This window comes from Castor canadensis, chromosome 6, assembly GCF_047511655.1.
Source record: "Castor canadensis chromosome 6, mCasCan1.hap1v2, whole genome shotgun sequence".
Classification (NCBI taxonomy): Eukaryota; Metazoa; Chordata; class Mammalia; order Rodentia; family Castoridae; genus Castor; species Castor canadensis.
In genome coordinates, this window is record NC_133391.1 from 12534610 (window position 1) to 12554141 (window position 19532).

Genomic DNA, 19532 nt, shown 5'->3' on the forward strand with positions numbered 1-19532 from the left:
CCATGTCTTTGTAAGGTGTCTTCATGAGTAGCTGGGGAGCCTGAGGAGGGGTTGGTGGCTTTACATGGATGACACCATTGTTCCTGGATTGGGCCTCTCGCCTCCTACCTGGAAACCATGCTTCACGAGAAAATAACGGCGCGCTGCCCTGCTCCCAAGCTGCTACCTGTGTCCCAGCAGGCAAGTCCCTGCCAGACTGTCCCCTTATCAGCTGGGGTATGTTTACCATCCGTGATGTGACAGAAAGCCAGAGCTAGGTGACAAGGAGCAAAGGTTGATGGCACCCCAGTTCTGGAGCTTCCAAGCCATGGTCAGTGCCAGTTGGCCCTGCTGCTTTGGGACTGTACTAGCAGCACCGAGGCCGAGACGGGTGGTAGAGAAGCAAGAGAGAAAGGGACCTGGAGTGTGGAACCCACCCTCCCTAAAGGCTTCAGCGTCCCCCTGAAGCACCATGGCCTGGGGGCCAGGCCTTCACGTGGGCCCATGGCACAGCACACAGATGGCCCTGGAGCAGGGTCACGGGCAGTGACGCCCACCCTGCCAAGTGAGAGCCCAGTAACAACTCGAACAGACATTGGCTTCTGGTGCAGAGGTCATGGTATCATCATGCCTTGGGGGGAGGGGCAGATCCCCTGAACCCAGACCCCAGGACCACTTCACAAAATGACCAGTTCAAGCAAAGGCTTTGTTGGAAAACGTGGAGTTCAAGTACATCTCAGAACCGAGAGTGCTTGTCTGATTCCCTGTTAGTGAGATGCATGCCCAGGTGACGGAGCAGGGTGACCGAGAGAAAGGCTTTGTGGCCAACTCCGACGTCCACGGCTAGACACTGTAGCCTTGGTACACTTCACAGAAGTCAGCCAAGGAAATGACCTCCCCAGGATGTGCTTCCGTCCTGCTGGAGCTCACGTCTGCAGGGCCAGGAGACCAGGCTCTGCTGGGCAGGTGTGGCTCTCAGCACATTGTAAAATGCCATTTTAAAAATGGGTCTTCGTCCTGTTGATGTGCGAGTTCAGGTTTGGAAACCTCGCAGCTGAAGAAGTAGTCTCAGTCATTCAAGAGGCTTGGGGACCCGCACCTGTGGTCTTTTGTGTCCTAGGATGCTCCTCAAAAGCAGGCTGTCACAAGCCCCCCTTTTTTTGGGGGGACGGGTTTGAACTCAGGGCTTTGCACTTGCAAAGCAGTCACTCAGACTGGGTCCTAGTGGCTCCTGCCTGTAATCCCAGCTACTCAGAAGGCTGGCAGTTTAAGGCCAGCCTGTGCAACTAGTTTGGGAGACCCTATCTTGAAAATACCCAACACTAAAAGGAGCTGGCAGAGTGGCTCAAGTGGTAGAGCACCTGCCTAGCAAGTGTGAGACCCTGAGTTCAAACCAGTACTGCCAAAAAAGAAAAAAGTCCTCTCTCAGTTGAGCCACCGGTGCCCAGCCCAGTAATTTATTTCTCAGAGTTTCCGGAGCCCCTGTTCTGCGTGAAGTCTGCTGGTGGGACTCTGCTGACGACCATCTGGTTAGCGTGCTCACCTCTGTCTGCCAGACTGCACCATCCTGTCACTTGGGCCCTGAGTGACACTGTCACCTAACTAGGTGTGACTCTAGTTCAGTCAACACACTCAGGGGCCAGGGTGACCGATTCCTGTGTCACTCTCACCACTTGTGCTCTCTGCCTCCAAACCCTAAGGTTAGCCACGATGTCCAAACCTGCCCCATCTTCAGCTCTCTGCCTAGAATGTTCTTCCTTCATTTCTCTGTCTAGCCAATTCCTATCTTTTCCCAATGAAAAGCTCTGTTCTCTGAGGGGACTTCTCACTTCCCAATCCTCTTGGCTACTGAAGGAAGAAGGGAGAAAAAAATCTCCTTTCTCTGGGAGGTGGTCAGAGGAGGATTCATAGAGGCGGAGCCTCTGGCCTACAAGCAACCTTCCCTAGAGTGGAAGATTATTTATTTATTGGTGCTGGGGATGAAAATCCAGGGCTTGGGTTTGCGCTTGCAAAGCAGGTGCTCTGCTGCTGAGCCACACCTGCGGTCCATGTCACCCCTTTTTGAAATACTTTGTGCTGAACATCCCTGCAGCCTCCATCTCTGTTGCCTCCCCCTAGAAACCAGAAGGTCTGCGGGAGGTCAGACTGAGCACTGTCCCATTTCCACAGGACACCCGAGCCCTGGGCTGAGGGGTGGTGTCAGGGTGTTGGTGGGAGGGAACATGGGTGAGCAGGTAGTGGTGACCAACGGGCATCTTCCGGAAATCGGGTGGGCTTTGAGAGCCCCGTCTTCCAGGTTGCCTTGTGTCCCTCCATCCTCGCTCCCCCTGCCCCGCTCCAGCTTGAATGGCCGACACCCTTCACCTCCGAGGCCTGCTGCTGCTGTGAGGTGCAGTGCTGGCCGCTGCCCTGCCATCTGTCCCCTCCCTGCTCAGCCTGGCCTCCCCCCACACAGCCTCTCGTTCACTTAGGGGAAGTGCGGGGAGCGTTGCTGTTGAAGCAAGATGTGAGGGCGCCCTTGACAATGGTGCTTCCTGCCTCGGCTCGCAGCAACAGGGCGGTCCGTCCAAGCATGTGTGTCCGGTGCGGCCTCCAGGTGCTCCCCGCACAGCCTGCCAGGGTCACGGGGCAGGGAGGCTGCAGTGACCCAGCACCAGGGCCTTGCCCTGGGCAGCATCTGGACTCCCAGGAAGAGGCAGAGGGGGCTTGGGAGCCACAGCCAGCGAGCTGAAGGCCATCTCCCTGTCCTTAGTCTGGGAGGGCCCCTCCCTGCCGTCGGTGGCCTGGTGCCAGTTGAAAGGCAGGACCCTGCAAGGTGACATGACCTCGACTCCCTACACCGGTCCATCACTCGCTGGTCGAACACCCTTTGGCAGGCCAGCTACCAGCCTCAGTCTCCCCTCGGGAGTGGCCGCATGTCCACAACCCACCATCAGCTGGCAGCCCCAAGAACAGGGCTCAAAGTGTCACTTCCTCAGAAAGGCCACTGGGGTGGCCATGCTCCTGGCATCATTCTTGGTGACTGAGGAGCCTGTGACACCTCTGACCCGCTGAGCTCTGCCAGGAGCGGCGGCACAGTGAGACACTTGGCCTGCCTGTGGCTTGGGTCACTTGCCAACCTGACCCTGTCTAGGAAAGCAAACAGCGCCTCACCCTGCAAGCAAGACTAGCCGGGAGACCCTGCCAGTGACACGCACCCAGAGCCCAGCTGGAGCCAGATTCCACCCTTGCTCGTGACCTGGCTGCCCCCACCCCGCTCCACCTCAGAGCCTGCTGGGTACAGTTTGAATCCAGTGACAGCCAGTGTTGGACAAGCCACCTCCTGTCCTCACAACAAGAAAGGGCACAGTGCCATGTACAAATGAAAACAGACTTGGGGCTGGGCATGGTGGTGCACACCTATAATTCCAACCCCTCAGGAGGCAGAGATCTGGAGGATCATGGTTCAAGACCAGTCTAGGCAAAAAGCGACTCCCACCTCTCAATAACCCAGGTGTGGTGGTGCACATCTGTCATCACACATATGCAGGAGGTGTAGACAGGAAGCTCACAATCTAGTCTGGCCATACCTAGCAAACAAGACCCTATCTCAGCTGATATGCCAGGCATAGTGGCACACATCTATAATCCCAGCTATGCGGGAGATAGAAGGATTACAGTCCAGGTCAGACAAGGGCAAAGACATGACAGACCCTATCTGAAAGATAACTAAAGCAAAAATAAAAGCTGGGAGTGTTGCAACTGCAAGACCCTGAGTTCAAATCCCAGTGCCACCAAAAAATAACAAAGCTTAGTAAGCTTTCCAACGAGTGCCACAGCTGGGAATGGAGGGGCTGGGTCGCCATGAGCACAGCCCAGTGGGTATGAAGCCCTCCCAGTGGGGCCTGGAGACGGTACTTTCCAGGGAGGTGGTAGAGGTGTCAGCAGCTGGTCCTGTGCAGCCATTAGGTGACCTGAGGAGACCTCAGGGTCCATTTCCCGCCAGGCAGCCTCCATGTTGGGTCCAGTTTTGCTGAGAACAAAGGTTTGGGGTCCCTGGTGGTCAGAGACCTAGTGAGCGGTCCTCATAGAGAGAGGACCTGATTGCCTGCATCACAGCCAGGTAGCTCAGCAGGTCATCTGTCACCCGTGGCCTCACAGGGATGTTTGTCACTCGTTGAGGGGCCGCGGGAGGGCTTGGGTGGACCTGTAAAGAACCCCCCAAGGAAGGCAGGGCCAACCCTGGGAAGGCGGGTTCCCTCCACCTGGCAGATTGCGGCTGCCCGTCACCAGGCCCCTTCCCGCGCAGTCCCCGCTGGCTGAGCCTTGGGGGTTTCCTGGCTAAGGAAATGAGCGGCTCAGCCCATCTGGGGAAGCCAAGCGGCCTGAGGGTGGAGAAGGTGGCGTCCGGGGAGAGGCCCGACCGGGAGGCCTCTCCTCTTATCTGGCCTGGTATGAGAGGTCCCTCTTTTGGGGTGCTCACGCCGGCTGTTCCCATCGGGAGCCCCCACCTCAACTACTCACTCGAGGGCAGGGCACCCGGTGGTGAGCATGGCCTGGGTCCAGAGTGCCTGGGTTCAAATCCCAGCTCAGTGCTTACCGGAAACCCACTACCTCTGCCCGTTTTACCATCTGTGAAGTGGGGGGCACAGCCCTGCTGCCCGAGAGGCCTCTCGTGAGAGGATGTGTTCAAAAGCACAGAACTTCTATGCCGGGGCCTGGCACCCTGTGGGAGGTGCAGGAAATTGGGCAGTTAACTGGATGTCTGCAAGAGTTACTTTTTTTTTTTTAGTGGGACTGGGATTTGAACTCAGGTCTTCACACTTGCAAAGCAGGTGCTCTACCACTTGAGCCACACCTCCAGTCCATTTTGCCCAGGTTATTGTGGAGATGAGGGGTCTCACGGACTGTTTGTCTGGGACTGGCCTTGAACCATGATCCTCCTGATCTCGGCCTCCCAAGTAGCTAGGATTACAGGCGTGAGCCACTGGCGCCCAGACAAGCTTTGTGTGTGTGGGGGGGGTACTGGGGCTTGAACTCAGGGGTTCACCTTGAGCCACTCCACCCCCCCCCTCAATTTTTGTAATGGGTTTTTCGAGATAGGGGCTCTCAAACTATTTGCCCAAGCTGACTTCGAACCTCGATCCTCCTGACCTCTGCCTCCTGAGTAGCTGGGATGACAGGCGTGGGTCACCGGGGCCCAGCCATAGGAGTCTTTTAAACACACCTTAAATCATTCAGTCCTGCCTCTCACCATGCATGAAAATAAACTGTTATTCTGACAAAAGGGCGGTGGCTGGGCCTCTGTAAAGGTCACCACAGGGTCAAATGCCAGTTCTCGGCCCCGCGGACTCCCTCGTGCCACAGCCCGTGTCTGCAGGACAAGGCCAGGGGCCGGCCTTGTGCAAGAGTGGAGAGGAAGGGAAGGAAGCGGTGGGGCAAGTCCCCGGGGCCTGCCTGCTTCCCTTCCGCAGCCAAGCCCAGGTGAGCAGCCCCGCAGGGGTACACCGGGGAGGGGACCCTGCCCTGACCGCAGCCTGCGGGACAGTGGCACCTGCGAGCGCTCAGCATCACTGGTTTCCAACTTCCTCCTGGGAAAGGTGCCCACGGCACCGCTCTCATGCCGCCCCACGCACTGAGGAAGGAGCTTCCTTCCCATCCAGTCCTCTCTGGTCACCCCTGTCCCCAGAGGTCAGCCTGGCTGCCAGCACCACGGGCTGGCCGAGGTGGTTTCCCAGCATTCCTGTCCCGCCTGACCGCTTCTGGAAGGCTCTGCGTGGGACGATCCCGAGGCAGAACTAGAAGTGACTTCAGAGCTGGGCCCCCAGGGCAGGGGACCTCCGGGTGGGGGAGGGGAGCGGGCTGCAGGTGACAGGCCCCACCTCTCAGATGCATGTGTAACAGGGCCAGCCATTGTAGGCGGGAAGCAGTGGGTCTTGGTCCCCCTCAACCCGACCGCCTCGACGCGGGAGTGGGAGGGGGGCCCGGGACCTGCCCTGCCTCCCCCTCTCCCTTCTCCCCAAGTCCCCTTGCAGGCAGCGGCTGCAGCTGCGTTCCCTCACGAGGAAACAGCTCGGAGGCACGATTCGAACTCGGGGCACTTCGCCATCTGAGCCGCGCCTGGTCCTCAGCTGCACACGGCCGAGGCGCACTGCGCACTGGCTCGCGCTCCAGGAAGAATGCAATCACTTATTCACTCATTCGCACCCTAACAGGGGCCACGAGCAGATTAGAGCCCTTGACCGAACAGCCCAAGTCCCTGCTCCAAGGGGACTCAGGGGCTGGCAAGGGGGACGTTGCACAAAAGTCACAACACTGACCCATCAGTGAGGGCAAGTGCGGGCAGGGGTGGGTGGGCATGAAGTTTGCTGTTTTACGTGAGGTTAGCAATGAGATTTGAGTAGAAACCTGCAGGAAATGGGGGCGGGGGGAGAGAGAGAGAGAGAGAGAGAGAGAGAGGGAGGGAGGGAGGGAGGACAGGAAACAAGGGCACAGCACGTGCAAAGGTCTTGGGGTCCGAGGAGCAGCTGGGTGTGTTCAGACCTGCAAAGATGCCAAGGCAGCTGGACCCAGAGGAGGGCAGGCAGGAGAAGATGGACACCCCCAAAGTGCCCAGCCTTGTGACCCAGCCAGCACAGGGGCCAGCTGTCCCTGCACACGTGTGTGCCTGTGGCTGGCCACCTCCCTCCCCGCTGTTGCTCAAAGGATACTCAGAAACTGAAAGCAGAAGCAGAGGGTTTTCTGCGCCCTCCCCGCACCGTCCCCAGCCCTGAAAACACACAAGTGACTTCCTCTCTCCAGCACATATAAGGCCCTGCCCGGGTGACAAGGGAAGTCGAGGCCCGGCTGCTGCCCAGCCATGGGGGACATCTTCATCCGTCACATTGCCCTTCTGGGCTTCGAAAAGCGCTTCGTCCCCAGCCAGCACTACGTGAGTAGGCAGTGGCACGCAGCCAAGGGACAGTGCTGTCACCCTCGCCACCCCTAGGGCCACCTGGACTGGGGAGGGTCATGGGGCGGGGGCTTGGTTGGGCACTTGTGCCCAGGTCTTTGGGCCTCAGTCTGCCCGTCGGGGGTCAGCAATGGCCATGGACCCCCTTTCCGCCAAAGACGCCATCCAAGCCTGGCCCAGATACCAACCTTTTGGTCCTGCCCTACCCAGTCCCCTCCCCACTGCCACCACCTGCAGCTCAGAGCCCAGGACCAAGGCCCACTCCTCCAGGGAGCCCTCCCTGACCAGTCCAGCTCTGGGAGGCCTGGCACGCTGTCCTCCAGCCATCCATGCTACATTAATGTGTTGTGCCTTCCAGAAAAGCGACAGCACCCGGGGGGCGGGGCACGGTCACTGCTTCCCTGGGAGGCTGGAGAAATGTCTGTCTGTCCAGGCCACCATGTTCCTGGTTTCTAAGCCCAGAGGAGGGCCAGGGGACTCAACTCAGATCCTGTGGTACTCAAATGGGATGTTTAGTGCTAAGACCGATCTCTCCCTCCCTCTCCCTCTCCCTCTCTCTCTCTCTCTCTCTCTCTCTCTCTCTCTCCTCCCCTTCCTTTTCGCTCTCTCAGTACTGGGGTTTGAACTCAGAGCCTACACCCTGAGCCACTCCACCAGCCCTTCTTTTGTGATGGGTTTTTTCAAGATGGGGTCTCGAGAACTATTTGCCAGGCTTGGCTCCGAACTGTGATCCTTCTTTTCTGCCTCCTGAGTAGCTGGGATTACAGGCGTGAGCCACTGTGGCTGGCTTCATTTTAAGTGATTTCAAATTTATGGACGTGTTCCCCTCAAAGGACTAACAACTGGAATAGATTTGCACTCACATTTTCTCTCTCTCTCTCTCTCTCTCTCTCATTTCTCTGTTTCCTGTCTCTCTCTGAATCTCTAGACAGTAAGTAGGACACTGTGTTTCGTTTCCCCCTAAGTCCCTGCTGTGAACTTCCCGAAATCTAGCAGCGCCCGGTCACACGAACCTCCATAACAACGCTCGTCACGGGGACTTCACCCAGATGTCCCTTGTGGTAAAAAAAGGTTTTTAGGTCAGGATTCAATCCAGGATCAATTAGCTCGCACGACTTTGACTTTGTGCTGGGGGTTGAACTTGCTAGGCAGATGTCCCCACTTCAGCCGTGTCCCCAGCTTTTTCTGCTTTAGTTATTTTTCAGGTAGGGACCTTGATCCTCCTACCTATGCCTTCCATGTAGCTGGGATTACAGCCACACCCACCACACCCAGCTTCTTAGTTGAGATGGAGTCTCCATAACTTTTTTCCTGGGGCTGACCTCAGATAGAACTCCTCCTTCCGAATAACTGGGAATTGCAGGTGCCCTGGCTGTTGTGTGAGATGGAGTCTCACTGTGTCACCCAGGCTGGCCTTGAACTCTGGCTCCTCCTGCCTCTGACTCCTGAGAGAGCTGGGAACTGTGCCATCTTGAAGAGAGCTGCCGTGTTCCCCGGGGCCTCCCCGGGTTTCGGTTTATGTCATGCAGAGGGTCTTAGGGCCAGGCTGTGTTCACCCTGCGTCCTGGTCAGTGGTATTCGAAACCCAGGCCGGGGGCGTCTTTCAGGTCTCTCTGCCGTCCAGTCTTTTGTTCTTTGTCAGTAATGACTAACCCGGGGGTTCCGTGTTCCTCACAGTTTTGGGCTAAAATGACTGTGTCACTCAAGAGTGATTTAAAAAACTTTTTGGTGAGACTGGGATTTGAACTCAGGGCTTCATGCTTGCAAAACAGGAGCTCTAGCGCTTCAGCCACTCCTGCAGTCCATTTTGCTCAAGTTATTTTGTAGATGGGGTCTTGTGAACTATTTGCCTAGGCTGGCCTTGAACCATGATCCTCCTGACCTCAGCTTCCCAAGTAGCTGGGATTACAGATGTGAGCCACCACACCCGGCTGAACCGGTGAAATTACAAATTAGGCTCAGTAAAAGATTAACAGTGGCAATAAGATAGAACAGTTGTAACAACACAATAAAAGCTATGTGTGAACAGGGTCTCTCTCTGTCTCCCTCCCTCCATCTCCTTCATCCCCTCTCTCCTTAAATATCTTTTTTTTTCCCTTTTTTTTGTGGTATTGGGGTTTGAACTCAGGGCCTACACCGTGAGCCACTCCACCAGCCCTTTTTTGTGACGGGGTTTTGAGATAGGGTCTCACAAACTGTCTGCCTGGGCTGGTCTTGAACCTCGATCCTCCTGATCTCTGCCTCCCAAGTAGCTGGGATTACAGGTGTGAGCACCAGCACCCATCATCCCTCATCCCAACAACCACTGTACACTCTCCCCTTACGCTGCCTTTGCTACAAGGTCCCAGATGTGGAATCGTGCCGTGCCGGGCCGTGGGTGACCTTTTGTGTCTGACCTCTTTCACAGTGCGTCCTGGGTTCTGCTGCTTCACTCACTCATTTCTTTTTCGTGGCTGAGTAGTATTCCCTTTGATATGTTTGCAGTTTATTTTCCCTGAGTGTTTTTAACAATTTTGTTGAGATATAATTCACACAGTATACAAACCACCTCAGTAAAGTGCACGATGCAATGGTTTGAAGTGTACTCAGAGCTGTTCAGTCAAGCCCAAAGGTAATTTTAGGACATTTTTCATTATACCTCCTCCAGAAAAACCCAAAACAAAACACTCTGCCTGTTTTCATGACCCCGTCCACCCTAGCCCCTGGCAACAACGTGTATAATTTCTATCCATATAGATTTACTTATTCTGGACATTTCCTATAAGGGGAATCACACATTACCTCTCATTTGTTTTTTTGGTGGGACTGGGGTTTGAACTCAGGGCTTCGTGCTGGCAAAGCAGGTGCTCTAGTGCTTGAACCACACCTCCAGTCTGGTTTTGCTCTGCTTATTTTGGAGATGGGGGTCTCCTGAACTATTTGCACGGCTGGCCTCCAACAGTGATCCTCTGGATCTCAGCCTCCCAAGTAGCTGGGATTACAAGAGTGAGCCACCGCGCCTGGCCCCTTCTGAGTTCTTGTATCGTTTGAGCCCAGCCCCTTCCGTTTCTTACCTTGTGTGACACCCATGCTGGTCCTGGGTGTGACATTTTACTTTTATTTCCAGTTTTGGATGAGGAATCTGAGATGGGCGTCTCACTCTGTAACCAGGCTGCCCTGGAACTCGTGATCCTCCTGCCTCAGCCTCCCAAGCACCGGGATTACCCGAGTGCATCGCCATGCCTGGCTTAGCTAATGGGAGAGACGCTGTACTTCTTGACTATAAGGAAACACCCAAGGCTGGGTACTTCTAAAGAAATGAGGTTTATTTGTCTCACAGTTGGGGAGGCTGGCAGTATAAATGGCACAGGGCCAGCTCTGGCTAGGATGTCATGAGGGGTGGCACCCGAGAGGGACGGGGAGGAAGGGGAGGGAGAGAGAGAGGACTTGAGTCACACAGAGGCTGATCTCGATCTCAGGATTCCACCGAAGATCCCACAGAAGCGCTCAATCCATTCCCTAAATGCCTCCCGCTAGGCCCCACCTCTTAAAGGCACAGCCACCTCTTGACATTGACACCGACAGGCAAACCGCTGTTGGGGCGGACAGACGTCCTGACCTTCACAGAAGCTGACCCAAAGTTGAGCTGCCTTTTTTTTTTTTTTTTGGCAATACTGAGTTTGAACTCAGGGTCCTGCACTTGCTAGGCAGGTGCTCTACCCCATGAGCCTCTCCCCCAGCCATTTTTGCTTCAGGTATTTTGGGGATAGGGCCCTGCTACCTTTGTCAGATCACGATCCTTTTACCTCTACCTCCTGGTAGCTGGGATTACAGGTATGTGCCACCACACCCAGTCCTGGGGTCGGCAGCTGAGTACCTGAAGCTTGTGCCCTGTGTGTGCCCCAGGCTGCCCCAAAGACCCCCTCACCCCAACCTGCCAGGCTCCCAGCCGGGGCTGTAGGGCCGCCCTCTGCGAGGTGAGTGACCCATCCTGGCCTCCACAGGTGTACATGTTCCTGGTGAAGTGGCAGGACCTGTCCGAGAAGGTGGTCTACCGGCGGTTCACGGAGATCTATGAGTTCCACGTGAGTGTGGGGGATCGGGAGGAAGGGGGGCCATGTCCAGTGGTGGCTCTGCCCTTTGGGGCTGTGGGGCGCCATGGAACTCAGGATCCCCCAGCCCCTCATGACAAAAGCCGGGCGCCGTGCCTCACACCTGTAATCCTAGCTATTTGGGAGGCTGAGATGGGGAGGATCATTCAATTTGCTGTAGATTGAAACCCGCAGAGAGATAAAGCAGGGAAGGGGGTGGGGACGGGAGGAGGGCCACTGTCGCACATTGATCCTAATCACGGAAAGGCCTCACTGAGGGGTGCCATTTAGGAAAAGACCTGGAGGAGGAGAGGACAGGGGAGAGAGAAGGGAGGGGTGAAGGAATAATAGGAATTGAGAGTGCAAAGGCCCGGGGCGGGGGTGGCCTGAGTGTCCACAGGTGGCAGGAACAGAGAGAAGGAGGAGAGTGATGGCAGCAGAGGTGAGGAAGGAAGGGACAGGTCGCTTGGGGCCTCAAGCTACCCACAGCCAACCAGGAAGTGGCTTCTTAACTGAGGCCAGACGAGGGTGGAGGGGACAGAGATGGGAGGAGGTGGCTCTGACCAGGTAGCCAGTGGCGGGGGTGGGGGAGGAAAGGGTTTCTGGGGTTTCAGGGAAGTTTCTAGGCCGGGGATGAGAGCGGTTCAGGTTGTCACACTTCCCCACCTTGCTGGTGTTAGGGACACAAAGTCTTCTGCTTTCTATCTAGAAAACACTCAAAGAAATGTTCCCTATTGAGGCGGGGGAGATCGCCGCAGAGAACAGGGTCATTCCGCACCTCCCAGGTGAGCGGCTGGGCCCCCCCTCCCGGCTCCCTTGAACTTGACCTTGCGCTCATGGCTGTCCTCTGCCACAGCCCCCAGGTGGTTCGATGGGCAGCGGGTGGCCGAGAGCCGGCAGGGCACACTCACCGAGTACTTCAGCACACTCATGGGGCTCCCAGGGAAGATCTCCCGCTGCCCATACGTGCTGGACTTCTTCAAGGTGCGCCCCGACGACCTCAAGCTACCCACGGACAGCCAGTGAGTGGCCGGCTTCACCCACCACACGGGACAGGGAAGGGGGACAGGGAGCCCCGAGGGCGGCAGGACTGTCCCTGGCTTGCAGATTGGAAAAAGTTCAGAGAGGGAAGCAGCTTGCCGGAAGTCACACAGCACGGAAAAGTAGCAGGCAAGGTTTTAAATCTGGACAGTGGACCCAGACCTCACAAAGTCCTGGGTCTGACCCCGTGACTGCCTGGTTGTGCCGCCTCAAGCTGCTGACCTCCACTCTGTGTGGATTGGCTGGTGAGGACAGAGGTAGCGATAGGTGACAAGTGCTGGTCACTGTACGACATCACCTGGAGGATGCGGGGCACCTCTGCTAACTGCTGAGGTTTTGGGGCTCCTGTCCCAGGGCCCTACCTGGAGGCATCGGGAAGGCCTCCTGGGCTCCAGGCCTCCTGGAGGACCTCTTTCCATTCTTTTCTGGTCACTGAAACGGGGGGCAGCCTGGAGGCGGGGTGTGTCCTGCACCGAGACACCTGGCTGCCAGACAGAGGCTGACAGCATGGCCCCTGCCAGCTGTGGCCTGACCTGACCTTGAACCTGCCCCTGGCCCAAGGAAGGGCAGCTCCCACCTGCCGGGGTCCCCTCCCCATGCCTGCTCTCTTGGGCTCCAGAACTGACTTTATCCGGCTGGTGGTGCCATGTCTCTAGGTTCTGTAGGGAGGCTAGGTGGGGTCTCCCCTTTGCCCCTTCCTCAGGCTGGCCAGCAGACGCCCTGGTCATTCCCCCAAACTCCCCTGGCAGGTCTCTGGGCGTGACCCAGGGTCATGGTCATTTCCTTCGTCCCATTTGCTGGTGGGAAGTCCTTTTGCAGGTCTAACCCAGAGCCTCCCCATGATAACTAGAGTCTGACGGAGACTGTGTTCTTTTCTCAGGGCAAAAAAGCCAGAGACTTACCTGATGCCCAAAGACAGCAAGAGCAGCGTGGCCGGTGAGAGGCTGGGGCATCCCAGGCAGGGGTACCCTGGGGGATCCACACTGTGGGGTGGGCAGGGAAGGGGGCAGGAGGGGAAGGCAGGGTGTGCAGGCTTGTGGTTGCTCATGGAAGATCTGGGTCTTGGCGGTCACACTGCAGGTGTGTCACATGTGTCCTCACATCTGTGGCTGTGGAGTCCAACACAGACCCTGCTCTAAGAGGCCTGGGGGATGTTTGTGACTGAGTGAATGAATGGGTTTTGGGAGCAGGGCAGGACAGCACCTCTTACAAGAGCCCTTATCTCCAAATTCAGTCACATCTTAAGTTTGTGGGGGTTAGGGCTGCAACATGTGAATTTGGGGGTGGGGGGTGTCACAATTCATCCCAAAAGGCAGCACAGCATCGCCCTGCTAGAAATAGTCCTGTTGCGATTTGTAGGATTAAGCAAATTCCTAGCAGGGATCCGAAGTTTCATCATGCTGAGATACTGGATGGCGTTGGGAGGTCAATGAATGAGTGGCTAATAATTTTTATTAATGGGTGTGTTTTTCGGATGTTTGTCATTAAGAGTTTCTGTAGTTGAATTACAACGATGATTTTTAGGGCTGATCGGAAGTGCACATTGAGGTCCCCACAGCTCTAGGTGTCACAATCTCTGCTTTAGCAAGGTTCCCAGTCAATCTGAGTACATGTTAAGCCACATTAAAGCCATGGAAGAGCCAGGCGAGGTAGTACACACCTGTAATCCCAGCTAATCAGGAGGTGGAGGTAGGAAGATCGAGGTCCAAGTTCAGCCTGGGTGAAAGAGTGAGGCTCTGTCTGAAAAGCAAACTGAAAACAAAAGGGCTGGGGTGTGGCTCAAGGGGTAGAAGGCACCCTGGCACCTTGTTAACTTGTCACCTGAGAAGAAGTCTAGCCCTTTTCCCCTATGTGGAAGATGCTAGGTGCTTAATAAATGCAGTGCTGATACCTACTGTGCAGTTGGGTGAGGCTTAGCTGGGTGGGGCAGGTGTCACTGCCAGCTCTGGTGGCCTGCATGGGGACTGCCCTGCCATCCCAGCTCACCCGCCCTCCCTCTGTCCCTAGACATTACGGGCCCCATCATCCTGCAGACATACCGCGCCATCGCAGATTACAACAAGAGCTCGAGCACCGAGATGGCGGTGGCCACGGGTGACGTGGTGGACGTGGTGGAGAAGAGCGAGAGCGGTCAGCCCTCCCTGCCCTCCCTCCTCTTCCCCTGCCCCTGGGGCCCCTACACAGGCTCAGGCAGCCCGAGGTCATGTGGGGACATGTGTGCAGACTGCATTCATGCGGGTGGACATCCTGGGGAGGGACTCATCGTTGTCCCCTGAGCCTGTGTGTGCAGGTGTGGGCTTTGGTGGCATTGCTGAATGTGAGTGCTGGGTGTCTGTGTCTCTCTTGGCGTCCTTGTCACCTTGGTACACAGCTGACCCTCTCACTTCCACATGCCCCGGCACAGGCTGGTGGTTCTGCCAGATGAAGACAAAACGGGGCTGGGTCCCAGCTTCCTTCTTGGAACCCCTGGACAGTCCTGATGAAGCGGAGGACCCGGAGCCCAACTACGCAGGTGTCCCCTGCCCTCCACGGCTCAGGGTGGGAGGAAGCGGCAGGAGGGGCCCAGGGTGATGGGAATTCTGAAATGACTGCTCTGGGGTGTCTGATTGCTGGCTGGGCAGAGGGTAGTGGGGCTGAGACTCCATTAGCTCTGGTTTGGGGGCCCTGGTAGTTCATAGTGTTTTTTTTTTTTTTTTGCGGTACTGAGTCTACACCCTGAGCCACTCCACCAGCCCTATTTTTGTGAAGGGTTTTTCAAGATAGGGTCTTGAGAACTATTTACCCAGGCTGGCTTCGAACCGTGATCCTCTTGATCTCTGCCTCCTGAGTAGCTAGGATTACAGGTGTGAGCCACGGTGCCCAGCCTTTCTTCTCTTTTTGAGACAGTTTCTCTATGTAGCCTAGGCTGTTCTGGAAAACTTGTAATCCTCTTCTTGAGGATTATAGACGTGCGCCACCATGCCTGCCTTGTCCTGATGTCATTGGTCAGCACAGGAGTCATGGAGGTGGATGGGGACAAATATTGGTAGCAGCATAGGGCTGGTCCAGCAGGGAACTGAATACTGAACCAACCTGAGGCTTGGAAGGAGGCTGCTTGGGGTTGGGGCACCCTCGCTGCCCACAAGGAGGGGCTGGCAGCCCTAAGGTTGGACGAGGTCTCTGCTCAATTGGAAAATAATTACAATTGATTAGTTGTGTTTTTTTTTTTTAATTTTTTTTATGGTACTGGGGCTTGAACTCAGGGCCTACACCTTGAGACATCCTGCCAGCCCTTTTTTTGTGATGGGTTTTTTCGAGATAGGTTGTCAAGAACTATTTTCCCAAGGCTGGCTTTGAATCTTGATCCTCCTGATCTCTGCCTCCTGAGTAGTTGGGATTACAAATGCAACCACAGGCACCCAGCTGGGTTGTGTTTTAAAATTAAGAGATTTCACCATTTGATGGGGGATTTATGGTGCTTCTTTATAAACTGGAAAAGCAGGGAGTGGTGGTGCACACCTATAATCCCAGGACTTGGGAGGCTGAAGTAGGGGGATCTTAAGCTTCAGGCCAGCCTGTGCTGCACAGCAAGACCCTGTCTCAACAAAGAAACAACGAAACAACCAGGAAAGGCCTGTACCCCATGTATCAATGGTTGGCCACATGAACAGGTGCTCTGCCCACCCAATTTTCCTATTTGGGTGCCTGGCCAGACTTCTGTAGTTTCCAGGCTCTTGGCATGGGCAGTGTGGGGTAAGCTCAGGTGGACATAGAAGGCAGAAGTCCAGGGCCTTTCGCAGGAGTGGGTGCAGGAGGCACCTGCACAGGGAAATGAAAAGGAGCAGGGCAAGGGACAGAAGAAGGGGCCCCGAGAGGAGAGCAGAGGTAGAGAGCCCCATCCCAGGCTGACGGACCTCTCACTGTGCCCTGTGTCTCCTCCATGGACCAGGTGAACCCTATGTCACCATAAAGGCGTACACGGCTGTGGAGGAGGATGAGGTGTCCCTGTCTGAGGGGGAAGTCATTGAGGTCATTCATAAGCTCCTGGATGGCTGGTGGGTCATCAGGTAGGACAGCCCCTTCACCACTCCATGCAGCCCTGAGTCACCCTGGGCCTGGGTGGACCCCCCTGGGGCTCTGGGCTAACTTGGCTGTATGACTCTGAGTGAGCCACGGTCCCCCCATAGGCGTCAGTCTCCATCTTGGTAGCAGGTGTGGGGTTCGGAGTCCAGTTGTCATGGGTTGGGTCTCTTCCTGGTGGTTCTTCCCTAGCAAGGCAGCTGTTATATGGATTACTATCTGACGAATAGCACAGCAGACCACACGGCCCTGTTCCTGTGAAAACTGACACTGCAGTTTTGTCCAACTGGATGTTAGGATATGAACTATTTTTTTATGGTTCTGGATCAAACAGAACACTGGAAAGAGAGGGCCTCTCAGGTCATTGCCTGGATTTTCAGAGCCCAGGGACACCAGGCCAGCCCTTGTCCCAACATTGTGGCCACGAGACACGCACAATTCCAGGCTGGCCTTGGGCTGTCTTTAAGATAGTGATTCTCAGCCACACTCAGTTAACCCCCAAGGTGCACCTTCAGCAATCTCCTTATAATTTTCCCACTAACTAAGAATTAGGTTTATCTGGTGATGTTTGTGTTAGGCAGAGACTATTTTTTTTGGTGCTACTGGGATTTGAACTCAGGGTTTCACACAGAGCTTTTTAAAAAAATCTCTTAAGTATACTATTGAGAATAGAAAAGAAAATCTTTTCAACAAATGGTGCAGGCACAGCTGGATGAAAAAAACCCCTCAAAACAGAAACAGAAAACCCCTGATCCCTACCTCACACTATAAACAATTATTTTCGATGGATCATAGCTTTTTATTTTTGTGGTACTGAGGTTTGAACTCAGGGCCTACACCTTGATCCACTCCGCCAGCCCTTTTTTGTGTTAGGTTTTTTCACGTGAACTATTTTGCCTGGGCTGGCTTCAAACCTCCATCGCCTGATCTCAGCCTCCTGAGCAGCTGGGATTACAGGCGTGAGCCACTGGAGTCCGGCTGCATCACAGCTTTGCCAAAGATAAAAATCTAAAACTAAGCACTTGGGAAAAAGCTGAGAACTTGGTGATTTTCTTAGGACACAAAATGCAATCACCATAGAACTATATACTAAAAAACAGAATCCTGAAAGTGTCTTATATCTGCTAAATCTCCCTCTCCCCGCTAGACTTTGACAGGACAGCTGGGCGGGCTTTACTTAGTACATTTGAGGAAACTGAGGCCCACCAGGCAGGATCTGGTTGTTTGCAACCTTTTAGCTTGCCTTGACACCCCCCACCTCCGTGCACCCCACCCGACGACTGCTTGGACCTCCAGGACCACCTCTGTTACAGGAAGGAGGACGTCACCGGCTACTTCCCGTCCATGTACCTGCAGAAGTCGGGGCAGGAGCTGACTCAGGCCCAACGCCAGATCAGGGGCCGAGGGGCGCCACCCCGCAGGTGAGTGAGGGCCCCGGGGACTGGGGGGACCAAAGGGTTCGTTTTCCAGGCCAGGCTCTGGATGGACAGTGGGGGACTCCCGGCCTGGTGGGGGATCCAGGACCCCCATGGGATCGAGCGGCTGGATCTGAGCTCCGCAGGGTGGGGTCGGTACGGGGGTGGGGAGGGTCCCTGCGGTTGGTGGGTGAGGCCTGGGGCAGTCCTGGGGCCTTCTGGGGAGGTGGCAGGCTGAAGGACAGTGCGGGGCATGGGTCAGTGCCTATAAAGGGCGCAGGTGCACCACCCGCCGCCCCACTTTCTCGGGTCAGTCTTTGGACCCGAGTCCCGGTGTCAGGGACACCGGCTCTGACGACGCCCCCGTCCCGTCGGGCCAGGTCGACCATTCGCAACGCGCAAAGCATCCACCAGCGGTCGCGGAAACGCCTCAGCCAGGACACCTACCGCCGCAACAGCGTCCGCTTTCTGCAGCAGCGTCGCCGCCTGGCGCGTCCCGGGCCGCAGAGCGCCGAGAACAAGACGCGTGAGTGCCGGACGGGGCGGGGCCAGAGGCGGGACCAGGAAGAGGCGGGGCGCCGAGGCGGGGCCAGATTGCCGAGTGTCCAATGAATGAGGGCCGGTAGGGGCGGGGTCAGAGGAGAGGCGGGGCCAGATCGCCGAGAGCCCAAGGGGTGAGTGCCGGACGGGGTGGAGCAGGGGCGGAGTCAGACTTGAGGCGGAGCCTGGAGGCGGGGCCATAGCGCCGAGAGTCCAAGGCATGAGCGCTGGCTGGGGCGGGGCGTGGCGAGTCCAATGTGTGAGCACGGTGGGGGCGGAGTCAGGTTTGAAGCGGAACTGGGAAGCAGGGCCACAGCACCGAGAGCCCGAAGCACGAGCGTCGGACGGGGCGGGGCTAGGGACGGAGTCAGGGCAGAGGCGGGGCCAGAGGGCAGGCGCACACCCGGGCTAGGCGGGCTGGGGTTGGAGGGCGCGGGGGCGGGGCGGAGTCAGAGGAAGAGGCAGGACCAGAGGGCGCTGATAGGCTGGGCGGCCCAGGCGGCGGGGCGGAGCCAAGGCAAGGGGGCGCGGCCTCTGACCTCCCTTTCTGTCCACCTGCAGAGAGTACGCAGAGCCAGGGCTCCAAGCCGCAGCCTGCGGTGCCCCCGCGACCCAGCGCAGATCTCATCCTGCACCGCTGCAGCGAGAGCACCAAGCGGAAGCTGACCACCGCCGTCTGAGGCCCCAGATAGCGTTCCGGCTCCTATACCTGTACATACATGTAGATGCCCGGCGTCTGGACGCCTAGGGCAGCCCCGACCCCTCGCCCCAATTAGCTATCCGCCATCCCCAGTAAAGGTTTTGCTTGGAGTGAACCGAGGCTCTGCAGCGATGCGGGACTGGGGCTATGTCTAGAATGAGCAGAGGAGGCCGTGAGCTCTGCTGCGTGGGAGGTCCGGTTCCGTACTGCCCCGACCCTGGCCAAAGACAGGTTTGCAGAAGGCCAAGTGCAAGAGTAACTTCCGGTCCTCGATGACCTTCTGCATGTGCAGAAATTACCTTTGCTCCAACTCTGACCGCCATGCATAAGAGTGCTGAAGGGGGGGCCGACGCAGTCCCGTCCCATGTCATGTGGTCCAGAGAGAGGATAAGATAAATATTTATTTTCATCACTTTTAGTTTCATTGCTTTTTGCCTAAGCAGAAGTCCTGATCAAATGTTTTTTTTTTCCTTCTATTTCTGGTGCCTTGTGCCAACGCTAGCACCTTGCGTGTGAGGTTAGGGAGGCCCAAGGCAGCCAATGTCTGTAGGGACACACGTGAGAGTACAAGAAGGGGCTGCAAGACTGGCAGCAGAGCTTAGGATCCCTGGATCAGGCCTTGTGGGTGCCTGGCTAAGCAGGCTGGAGGGGGGGCACAGATGCACGTCCAGGGGGAGGTGGGCCTGGCTTCCGGAAACTCCTTAGGCCCCAGCTTGTGTTGCAGGAGTGGCCAGCTCTTTCTTTTGACCATCCTGGGAGGGGAGGGGGACAGGGATGCAGTGCCTGTCCCTCCCTGG

The 19532-nt window shown here is 56.4% G+C and overlaps 1 protein-coding gene across 1 annotated transcript; it reads left to right on the forward strand.

Annotated features, from left to right (window-relative positions):
• Window positions 1-6527: 6527 nt before the first annotated feature.
• On the forward strand, window positions 6528-18850 carry Ncf1 (neutrophil cytosolic factor 1). Its single transcript, XM_020164492.2, has 11 exons — window positions 6528-6889; window positions 10894-10974; window positions 11690-11765; window positions 11837-12002; window positions 12902-12957; window positions 14029-14151; window positions 14426-14533; window positions 15950-16067; window positions 17394-17501; window positions 17876-18021; window positions 18597-18850. Exons 1-11 carry the CDS (start codon window positions 6818-6820, stop codon window positions 18713-18715), a joined length of 1173 nt encoding a protein of 390 aa, XP_020020081.2. The 5' UTR covers window positions 6528-6817; the 3' UTR covers window positions 18716-18850.
• The last annotated feature ends 682 nt before the right edge of the window (window positions 18851-19532 follow it).